The sequence below is a fragment of the Prunus avium genome, chromosome 3 (assembly GCF_965620075.1).
Source record: "Prunus avium chromosome 3, drPruAviu1.hap1.1, whole genome shotgun sequence".
Taxonomy (NCBI): domain Eukaryota; kingdom Viridiplantae; phylum Streptophyta; class Magnoliopsida; order Rosales; family Rosaceae; genus Prunus; species Prunus avium.
Genome location: NC_142286.1, coordinates 37,589,010 through 37,599,700, shown reverse-complemented (window position 1 = coordinate 37,599,700; position 10,691 = coordinate 37,589,010). Strand labels below are relative to the sequence as shown.

Sequence of the window (10,691 nt, the reverse complement as noted above, 5' to 3'; positions counted from 1 at the left end):
ATTGACAGCCACAAAGAAGTTAGGACTAGTAACACAACTCATAAGCCACCCAATAAATTGCTCTGGAAGGTTAAAAGCCTCAAGAGCATGTAAAAGAAAATTCCAATCCAAAGAGTCATACGCCTTGAGGATATCAACCTTATTAGCACGCCCAGGGGGCCCATGAGCACGGTGGTAGTTCTTGAATAATTCCTGCACAAGAAGAATATTACCACCAATGTGACGCCCAGCCACAAAAGCCGATTGGGATAGGCCAATAATGGCAGGGAGAACCGATTTAATACGGCTTGCTTGCTAGTAACTTAGAAATTATTTTATAAATGGTGTTGCAACAAGAGATTGGCCGGTAATCACCCATAGAGCTTGGCGAAGGCACTGTAGGCACCAAGGTGATAATACTAATAGTAGTATTAAGCTCCCCAAGCAATCGGTTAGTGGCAAAGAATTCTTGGCGAAGGCACTTTATGCACCAAGGTGAAAATTGCTTATCCCGTACTCAAGGTCAGTAGAGCGGGAAGAAATTAACCAAGCAAAGGATACTGAAAATCTTTTAAGTTTTTGCGAATTCTTTTAGCTACAAATTGAGATGCTGCTTCAGAGGCTTGAGGGCTCTGAGGCTAAAAACTACACACCCAAATCTGAGATATTGCCAATTTGAGATTGGAAAATGACATGATACTTAAAATTAAATACACAAATCCAAGGACTTCTCATCAGTTCTTCTTCTGCTCAAGATATTCCAGGACTTCAGTGAGCACCTTCTCAGATTTCCCACCAATACCAATAGCCTTCCCAGCATTTTCCCCTACCTTCCTCGCCAAACCCCTCAGCTTCTCATCTTCCATTAGCTCCACAATCTTTTTCCCTATCTCCTCACCACTCACCAACCCTTCAAGACCCCAACCCCATTTCCTCTCCCATATTCCCAGCCCTGCCTTCTCCACAACCTCTGCATTCACACTTTGATCCCCGTGTTGTGGCCATGCCAGCATCGGTATGCCCTTCCGGGCTGCTTCCATGACCGAATTCCACCCGCAGTGATTGAGAAATCCGCCAATGGCACGGTGTTCAAGAATGTCCTGCTGGCTCACCCACCCCTTCACTATTCTTCCCTTGTTCTTAGTTCTGTCAAAAAATGACTCCTCCAGAAGATCTTTCAGCTCTTCTTTATCATCTTTATCAACTTTGCTTGTTTTAAGTACCCACAAAAATCTATATCCACTTCTCTCCAATCCTTTTGACAGCTCTCTTGTCTGAGCACTGGACATGGCTGTTCTGCTTCCAAAGCTCACATAAACTACAGACTCTGCTGGTTGGCTGTCTAACCATGGCAGATAGGACTGGTCCTGCTCTTTCTTGGGCTCAAAAGTTTCTAATGGTCCAATGGGGAGGATTGGTGGGAGATTGTCTAAAACTCTGCCGCTGTTGATAGCAGCTAGAGTTTCCGGTTCAAAATCATCGAAAATGTTCATTAGAATCCCTTTGGCCTTAGAGAGAGCTTGAGCATTTGCCGCAGTTAGTGATGTGAAAAGATGATTTGGGTTCTTAAATGGAGGAGGAATGCTTGGTAGGGGCAATGGGGTGATGCCTGGGATGCTGACTTCACTGAGGCTGCTGCTAAAACTCAAAGGGTCGGATAGAAGGACTGGAAGGTAGGCTAGGAGACAGAAAAACTTACAAGAGGTGGTGGAGATGATGTAATTGGGGATGCCAAGATCAGCAGCAACAGGAGCAATACTGGGAGCCACTGCAAAGTCAGAAAAGATGGCTGAGAGAGGTGGAGATGCAGAAGCAAGTGAAGGGTAAAGAAGATGGACAGAGCGGTTGGTGGCTTCAAATTGGAGGAAGAAAGGGTCATCAGTGGTGGGCTTGGAGGGAAGGACTTGGAACTCAATGTGCTTGACCTGTGGATGCTGAGATAAAAAGAAGGAAATGTGAGAGGACTCTGCAGCAGAAACAGAAGGGGAGGCAGTGATCAAGGTGACCGTACAGCTTCTGGAGGAGAGCATGGAAGCAAGGCGGAGGAAGGGGGTCAAATGACCCATCCCAGCACTTGGCAACAGAGCTATGTGAGGAGGAGAAGCTGTGATTTTTGACATGGAGATGAAAAGTGTAAAGATGTCAATGCACTAGCTAATGCTGCTCCTCTTAAATTCACCAAATAGAGGCCTTTGGGTTCTTTAAATGATGCTGATGGTTCTATTTTATTTTTATTTTTATAGCAACCAGTCTGACAAATGGGTTAGTTGAACAGTTGATCACAAGTTTCACCAAATTTTCTGAAGCAAATAATTGGAGAAAGGAGCAAATAATTGGAGAAAGACATCATGATGGGTTGGTAGCCTCTGAAGAACAGCATCTCACCAGAATCTAATCTAATGGTTTAGAAACCTTTGCTTCATCTGGATTGTAGCTTACTATGATTGGTCAACGTTAATCTGTAATGATTACAATTAGTTTGTGCTTGATCAGCTCTCAGTTGTTGATTAATAAGAAAAATCATTTGTCCCAATAGTTATCTTCTCTTCAATGTTTGAATGTTATTAGGTTTTAGTACCTTTCTTTAAAATAGCCCAATGGGCCCAAATCATCGTTTCTTGTTTTTTTTTTATGATACTAAGTACGGAACGACGTCGTAAGATATGAACGCTATCCCAAATGAAAATCCCCTTTGGTCCTCTGCACAGCTATAGTGAGCAGCTGGACCGCGGCTTAGCGCCAAAATCACTGCAAAATGAGTGCCTGCAAAACCCTAGTCCGTACATCTCTCTCTTCAATCAGTTCCAGTCTCCGAGCAAGTGGACCACCCATCCCTCTGCTCCACTCACCCTCCCTCCGCTTCTCTCCTCTACTATCACCCAATCAAGGTACCCTCTCTCTCTCTCCCTCTGTGTTTCTCTCACGACACTCATACACAAATGTCTAATTCAATTTTGTGATTTCAATTTGATTACAGGGCTCAGACTTGCTTCGCACAATGTTCCTTCACGGCCGTACGCTTCAATTTCAACAGAAGCGGCAGATTTCACAGACGAAGCCCAACCCACAGATTCAACCCTAGAACCGCCGGAGAACCCGACGCAAGACACCGTGGAGCAACTGCTCAAGCAGAAAAATGACGTCGCACGCCTGATGAAAATGGAGCGCAACCCTGAGTCCGCACACCAGCGCGGCGGTCGGTGGTTCCCATACCTTGATAAGTTCAGCTGCGAGGAAGATGCTTATCTCAACAGCGGTGAGGTTCTGGAAGCTTTGGATCCGTACATATTGGATGTGAGGAAGGAGAGGTTCAGGAGGGTGGTGAAGAACCGGAGCTACTCGGTGTGTTTGGTGGTCGAAGGGTTGGGCGATTTCGGCAACGTCTCGGCCGCGTTCCGGTCCGCCGATGCGCTCGGGTTTCAGTCGGTTCATGTGCTCTCGTGCGACAGCTCCAAAAGGTGCAACGGCATTTGAGGTGAAAAGGGTCTGGTTTTACTTCAACAAATTTATAAAATTAAAAAGGAGATTTGTTTTATTTCGATTAGTATGTTTAATTGAAGCTCTTCTGTAATGAGTTTCATTTCTTAACTGTACTTTTTTTGTAATAGAAAAAGCTTGATCTTGTTTCAGGTATAGAGACAATCGCCATGTCAGTATGGGAGCAGAGAAATGGTTGGACATTGAACTTTGGGACTCTACTCCTGAGTGCTTTGAAGTTCTGAAATCGCGCGGTTATCGAATTGCCACAACACATGTGGGCATGGATGCGGTAATTATCATACTTTCTTCTTCTTTAGAATATGTTTGCATGAAAAGGATGTTCAAAGAGTAATATTACTTCCAGGAATGCACCATAATCTAAAAAGATTTGAATTTTTTTATATTTTCTGATTACAAGTGGTAGATTGATTTTTGGGTTCTCTTCTGCATCCTGAAAGTTCAAGCTTGTATCTGATTGACCCTTGCATTTTATTTTTGAAGGTGTCTGTTTACGACATGGATTGGTCATGCCCAACAGCAATAGTAGTCGGAAATGAAAATAGGTATTTATACCTTCTACTATTTACACATCCCTAAACTTTAGGGTTTAGGGATGCTGATATACTTGTTTCCATCTGATCAATATCAAATATACATTAGTTCCTTTTTCACCAATGGATGAATTTAGAAATTCAACCAAGAAAAAGTTAATAACACTAAGAAAATTATGCCTTCGATACAATGCTCTTTCAAAAAGAAATTTAGTTTGGAGTCCTGTTCATTGTGATACACACTTGTATATACTCTTGTGGAATGTGAGATCCGTTAGTACATTCTTTTTGTGCTGGCCTATTATGTTGAGAATGCTAATCATATATTCTGCTCTTGCTTTGCCTCTAGTTAATGCATTGCTATATGTTCTTGGATATTAATTATAGTAGTTTTCTTTTTAATTTGAATTTTCTGAATACAGGGGAATAAGTGATGAGGCCCTGGATTTGTCAGATTTGCATTGCAGTATTCCGATGAAAGGCATGGTGGACTCTTTCAATGTTTCAGTTGCTGCAGGCATTCTCATGCACCATGCTGTTTGTGATAGAACTTCTCGCCTGGTAATCACACTATTGCTTAGAAAATTATCGTTACTGTTATTTTATGCTGGTCTTCATTGCTGTATGTTTTTTAATAGAAAAAGGCACTTTTCAAGTGATATCTAATGAGATTAAATTACCAGGCAATCGTAGATCAAATATTCTATGCTGGCTTTTGATAGGTTTTGAAATTCAGTTCTCAACTGAATGTGCAATTGAGCATGCCTGAGTTTTTGTATTGCGTATATGAAGCCAAATTCAGTTTTGGATCTTAAATTTTTCCTTCTTTTTCTACAACAAACCTCTGTTGGTTCTACCGGAAGTTGCTGGAGCATTACAGCTGTTGCATGTTCACTTAAATTTCAATCAGCATATGCTAATAACTAGCGTGCACGAATGTACAGGGTTGCCATGGTGATCTGACATTTGAAGAGAGCCAAATTCTGCTTGCTGAATTCTCTCTGCGGCATAGCAAGAGTTCAATGAGCATTGCGCACGAGTATGCAAAGCGGAAGTCAGCTCTCCTCACACCAAGAATTTGACTCTTTTCCGATTTCCGATTTCTGATTGGATGTTAGACAAATGCGATCTCCAAATTCATCGTAAGAAAGCAATCACATAAAGGAGCAGAGCATATCAAGAATCCTCTTTATGCTAACCAACAGGACAAATCTGCCCTTTACATTAGAAAGTGACACTTGGTGCGACATCACATTGATTGTGGAGGGAGGCAACATGGGAGCTTACCTTAGTGACCAAGCGTAGCAGCAGTGTGGAGAACCATGTCTTTTTGGATCAAGTATTGTCTTTTGGCTGTGTAATTGTCTGGTAAAAACATATATTTTCTATTAATTTGATGATTTTTACTTTTTAATGATAGGACACGAAAATTTGATTAAGTAGACCATGATTAAACTAATATTTTTGTCCTATTAATTTAAGGTTAGATCATGATGCAATTTGCACCATCTAATAATAAAATGTCCCTGACCCTAATAAAATTTATCAAACCTTTCAATAATTAGATTGTCCTAATTAAAGTTTCAATAAAACCATTACAGAACTATAATTCTGGCATCAGTCTTTACTTCCTTTAGTTTCTCTTGTACAAGTGCCCTGTCTTTTTCTTCCCAAGATGAGTTTGATGCATATAGACCGCGTATGCCCAAGACCTTGCGCCACACTCCAGCACCCAGATATATTTCTCCAAACGGATCGATTTCCATGATCTCGAGCTTTGTTGTGTTCTTCAAGATAGAAATGGCAAACTCTATCTCGTACGGCGTACTTCGAAATGCCTGCAACTTAACTTTTCTCAGATGATTATGTTTCAGCCCCGAAAATTTTCGTATCTCCTGTTCATCCTCACAGAAACTATCACCGAAACAAGCACCCCATACATGCAATACCTGCCATTTAATTTGGTTGGATGAGATATACAAATAACAAGAAGCAACAGAATCAGAGGACACACACAACTGATTTTGCATAGCAAGTAAAAACTTTTGAATTACTAACCGATACTACAAGTTGTTCCAGAAAAGGTGTAGCCTTGAGAAGATTCAGAACCCCCGCGAGGTCAGCTTTCGGCGAAAACAACAGATCCACCTCCAGTTTCTTGAGGTCTCTGAACGTTGGTAAGCTTCGGGGCAATTCCTGCACATAAACATCAACCGTCTAAAGGTTAGTTTCGCAAAATAATATCAACTGACATGCTTTTGAAAGCTAGAAATAAATCTTCACTCACATCATGACGCAGCATCTCCAGTTGCAGATGAAGAGTCTCAAGCCAAGAAAACGATGCAAATTGGGTTAGTCGAGCACATAAGTTAAAGTAAAGAATCGAACCAAAAGAAATTTTTGCTGGATATGGAGGTTTGATGGAAAGATTCATGTGTAAACTTCCACTCAAGATCTCCAAGGAAGCAAGCTTTACTAGAGAAATATCAACTCTTTGCATATCAAAACAATGGAACACTTTCAAATCATTGAGACGAAGTGATGGACCTTTAACCATCAACTCCGAGGCACCCCAGCAATAATCCAAGGTCAAGCTTTCAAGGAGCAAACAGTCAGATAAGAGACGTGCCAGAGAAATGTTGTCTACGATAACTTCGTACAGATAAAGAGTTGTTAGATGACTGAATCTGTCAAAACTGGGTGGAAGTCTTAGAACACATCCGGTCAGTGACAAATTTTTTAGAGTTGATGGCCTTAGCAGGGGCCGTTTGGTTCGTGGGAAAGGAGGCATAGGAATGGGAATTCAATTGCTTTCCCATGTTTGGTAAGTCCGGGAATGGGAAACGGATTCCTGGCACATGGGAAAGTAGGGGGGAAAGTGATGCCCCCCTCTTAACTTGGGTTTTGCTTTCCCTCCTCATGGGAAAGTTTGGGAAAATGTGCCAACATTCAATGCACAATTTTCATGACTATTTTGTCCCTATGAACAATTTATAATTACAACGTATCATTAAATGCATTTTTTTTTATTTGATTTAATATGGGTATAATTGGAAAATTATACAAATTTTGTTTTCCATTCCTACTCAAAACAAACATGGGAAAGGAAACAAAGTGAAATCTCCCGATTACTTTCCCAACATTACCAAACGTGGGAAAGGAATCTTTCATTCCCATTCCTTGGGAAATGACATGGGAATTGATTTCCCCTCAAATCCATTCCGTGAACCAAACGGGGCCAAGGGAAATCATAATAATTTCCTTTTTCTGCTTCCGAGTAACGACTGAAATGAAGGTAAAGCACTTCAGCTCCCTTTGTGATTGCAAAGCGAATCCATTCGTCAAGAATGGCGGTAGATTTTCTGTTGAAGTAGAATTTCACTTTGAAAGAGTCTACCTTATTGCCATGGTGGAGCTGCAAAACTTTGTTCACACATCTTATAAAGTCTTGTTTCCGATGTTTATCAGCAATCAGGTCGTCGTCATCACAGTAAGCATCGTCATCAATGCTGATTCCGAAAACGTTTGGAATGTCGAATTCAAGATTGAGCCTTGTTAGTATTGGATGCAACACAAGACGCCTCCACCGAGGTGATACCATGCTAGTGGCATCCACTACATCTTTCAAGGTTAACAATGAAAATATGGATGACAAGATGCAATCTGGCTACTCATTAATCAAATCCTTGCTCTCGCCCTCCTCACCCAGAAAACAAAACAACAACCCACTAAATAAGTTCATCATGCACTTGAAGAAGAAGAAGAAATATATATTGAACCCGAAAAATAAAAAACAAAACCAACTCTAGAGTTTCCATTATATGTAGGCAGGGCAAGTGCCGTCTCTTAAACGTTAAGAAAAAATTGATAAGAGTTGATGAAACACTTACAGTGGCTAAAGTTTCACTTTCATCCATTGGCCTTCGCGTGTAAAGTTGAACAGCAGTGAAGATGAATGTTGACTGCCTTTCCTACTGTTTTTCTTTTCACTGTTTGGAGTATTATTTTTGTTATAGATTAATTCTTTCTGCTCATATAAATGATATGAGCTTGACAATGGACATGAATAAAATTGTCACACCAACTATGTGATCGTGGCAACGTAATAAGACAATCAAACGATTAACCTAAGAGAACCTAGTATGGAATTCACCAAATATAAGAAAACTTCTTGATTAATGAATTCATAAAGATAATGTAATGCCCTAGCTACAGACTAAAAATAGTGTAAAGACTCCTAGAAACCCTAAGAAGCAAAAGGGAATTAAAAAGGGAAATTAACAAAAGTTTCCCAAAAGTAGCAGAATATTAAAAGGTCCCAAAAGAAAAAGAAAACAGAAAGCACAGTGAAAATCTAGACACCAAGGGAAAAAAGGAAGAAGCTAGGTTAAATAGTAGTAGTTGGGTATATATATAATATAATAAAGAAAGAAATCCTAGTGAATCCATACATGGAATGGTGGTTGACTGCACAAACTATGGACAGTCTTCAAAATATCATGACGAAACCCTAGTTATGTTGTTTATGTTGGTTGGCAATATAAATAACCATCCAACGGTACAAAATGCTTTCTGGCTGTGGTATTTCATTAATACAGAGGTTTTGTTTCGATTTTACCATGCTTTGATATCTCTTGTACTTTAAAAATAGAAAAAAAAAGAATTGTATTAGGTTTAAGGATCTTCTATAATGAGGGGCTTATAGTGCGGGGGTGCTTTGAGGGGTTCAATCTGGACCGTCAACTTGAGTGAAGTTCTTTGAAGGGGTAATTTGAGCAGGTTCATGCTTTTGGTTGTTTCAATTTTTGACTCGAAATTTTGGAATTAGGTTTGCTCAGAGCCTCATCAAACCCATGCAAAGTTTGGTTCAATTATTTTGGATCTGTTTCTGGCCCAATGCTACTAACTAGCAATTTATAGGGCCAAATATATAGACAAATTAGGGCTTTATGGCAGTGGAAGATGTTTGCTTTTCTTGCCCCTCTGTCAAGTTCAAAATGGTTGACCATACAATGACCAAAGTCTCGGTAAATGTCACCCCATTTTCTCGGTAACAGGTTATATTATATAAAAGTTCGAAACAAATTTTAGTGCACATCTATTGACACAAAACAATGCCATGCAATTGCAAATTTTTCTATGGTATTTGAGCAGTGTGGGGCATATATGTTGTTTAGATATGAGACTTTTTGCTGCCATGATGATGAGCTTTGCCCATTCATTTGAGTGAAATTCTTTCCTCTCTTCTGTGTTTTTGTAAAACACTTAAAAAAGAAAATGAAGAAATGGTGACGTGCAGCAGCCTTTTTTTGACTATGCAGCTCACAATTGCTTGTTCCTGCGTGGCTGTGTTCATCACAACCAACCAAGCAGTTTACAAAGTATCGTATGGGCCTGCCATCTCTCCTCGCCAACCTTGCCATGTTTCGTTGTTTGGGTAGGAGAGTACTACTAATGAGTTGAGTTTTGCCCATCCATTTGCGCCGCAATCCACCAACCTGTTCAAAACATAGCACAATTGGTTGGTTATGCAAGGCAGCAGTGGCAAACAAAGTGGAAAAAGAAGTAGCAAAACAATTTAGCACCAAAATGGTAAAAGAAAACCACCACACAATTTAGTTTTGGGAGAGTACTTAAAGAACAGCAGTCAAATCATGCACAATATTAAATTAATACTCACATCAGTTTGCAAGTTTTAAGATATGACGCAAGTGAAGTGATGATATTGGAAACGGGGAAGCGGTTTATGGCCAAAAAAAGAAGAAGAAGGAACAAGGAGGCACCAATAAAGCCCAAGTAGTTACGGGACAAAAGTTAAAAGCTAAGGAAGATGTAGAGGGATCTCAGACATCTGACCAGAAAACAAAAACAAAAACAAAAAATTCTAAGAATACCAGATTTTAACAAAGTATTTTGGATCAACTTCCCCACACAGCAGACTAGAAAGAAACCATGAGATCCGCCTGCCTATCACTACAACAAAGTGGCTTAGCATGCAGTTTGAAAACGCAAACTAAACTTTACCCAAAAGAAAAAGAAAACAGAAAACACTGAGAAAAATAAACAAGGAACAAAGCTTGAAACCTTAATTAAAGAGAAAGCAAGCAGTGGGGGAGCCGATTTTCTACACTAGGATCGAGTGGCGGCCTATATACTGGGAAGGGAAGGAGAGAAGGATCCTTTTAATGAAAATTGTAAGAAGACGAACTCTTGTATATATAGACACCTAGGAAAATTAAAAAGAAGCTGAGTTAAATAGTGGTTGGGTAAATAATTTTTTTTTCTTTCTAAAATTGGGTAAATAATATAATAGAGAAAGAAATCATAGCGACACCAGCACGAAATGGTAGTTGACTGCACAAACTATGAATAGTCTTAAAAATATCATGAAGAAACCCTAGTCCTTCTTTACAACTAATTTAATATGTTTTGGTTGGCGACATTTTTTTTACAGACTTTAATAACCATCCAACGGTACAAAATGCTTCTCCACATTAAATTAAATAATGAATATCTTCTCACATTAAAATCCAAATTCATAATGCTACCGATCGAGAGTGAAACCAACAAGAAACAAAATTGAAGAAGGAATGAGTGTTTTGTTTCCCGCCTTTTATTTGTTTTTAACAATAACTTTTGTTTGCTTTAGCAGCTTTTTCGTTATGTCCTGTTCCTGAAGCA

General features: G+C 39.8%; 3 protein-coding genes across 4 annotated transcripts; 1 reads left to right on the top strand and 2 right to left on the bottom strand.

The window, feature by feature from the left end:
* Positions 1-133: 133 nt before the first annotated feature.
* LOC110774187 (UDP-glycosyltransferase 708C1) lies at positions 134-2,182 on the bottom strand. Its single transcript, XM_021978730.2, has one exon. The coding sequence runs from the start codon at positions 2,097-2,099 to the stop codon at positions 714-716; it is 1,386 nt and encodes a 461-aa protein (XP_021834422.2). The 5' UTR covers positions 2,100-2,182; the 3' UTR covers positions 134-713.
* A 487-nt stretch (positions 2,183-2,669) lies between these two features.
* On the top strand, positions 2,670-5,424 carry LOC110774180 (tRNA/rRNA methyltransferase (SpoU) family protein). The gene is made up of 6 exons (XM_021978725.2): positions 2,670-2,867; positions 2,957-3,437; positions 3,610-3,748; positions 3,961-4,022; positions 4,433-4,571; positions 4,955-5,424. Exons 1-6 carry the CDS (start codon positions 2,735-2,737, stop codon positions 5,090-5,092), a joined length of 1,092 nt encoding a protein of 363 aa, XP_021834417.1. The 5' UTR covers positions 2,670-2,734; the 3' UTR covers positions 5,093-5,424.
* Positions 5,425-5,437: 13 nt separating this feature from the next.
* LOC110774181 (uncharacterized) lies at positions 5,438-10,216 on the bottom strand. 2 transcript variants are annotated; one of them, XM_021978726.2, is made up of 4 exons: positions 9,691-10,216; positions 6,298-9,508; positions 6,069-6,206; positions 5,438-5,959 (listed from the first exon to the last, which is right to left on the bottom strand). In XM_021978726.2, the coding sequence occupies exons 2-4, from the start codon at positions 6,799-6,801 to the stop codon at positions 5,606-5,608; spliced, it is 996 nt and encodes a 331-aa protein (XP_021834418.1). In that variant the 5' UTR covers positions 6,802-9,508; positions 9,691-10,216; the 3' UTR covers positions 5,438-5,605. The 2 variants fall into 2 exon arrangements, with proteins under 2 accessions (XP_021834418.1, XP_088107237.1); XM_088251111.1 differs by having other exon boundaries at positions 10,095-10,216.
* Between the last annotated feature and the right edge of the window lie 475 nt (positions 10,217-10,691).

Coding starts and splice junctions, on each gene's coding strand:
- LOC110774187 (XM_021978730.2), bottom strand. CDS start 2,099: ATGTCAAAAATCACAGCTTCTCCTCCTCACATAGCTCTGTTGCCAAGT.
- LOC110774180 (XM_021978725.2), top strand. CDS start 2,735: ATGAGTGCCTGCAAAACCCTAGTCCGTACATCTCTCTCTTCAATCAGT. Junction 2,868..2,956: donor TCTACTATCACCCAATCAAG/GTACCCTCTCTC, acceptor ATTTGATTACAG/GGCTCAGACTTGCTTCGCAC. Junction 3,749..3,960: donor CACATGTGGGCATGGATGCG/GTAATTATCATA, acceptor TTATTTTTGAAG/GTGTCTGTTTACGACATGGA.
- LOC110774181 (XM_021978726.2), bottom strand. CDS start 6,801: ATGCCTCCTTTCCCACGAACCAAACGGCCCCTGCTAAGGCCATCAACT. Junction 6,207..6,297: donor TGGAGATGCTGCGTCATGAT/GTGAGTGAAGAT, acceptor GTTTATGTGCAG/GAATTGCCCCGAAGCTTACC. Junction 5,960..6,068: donor TGGAACAACTTGTAGTATCG/GTTAGTAATTCA, acceptor ATTAAATGGCAG/GTATTGCATGTATGGGGTGC.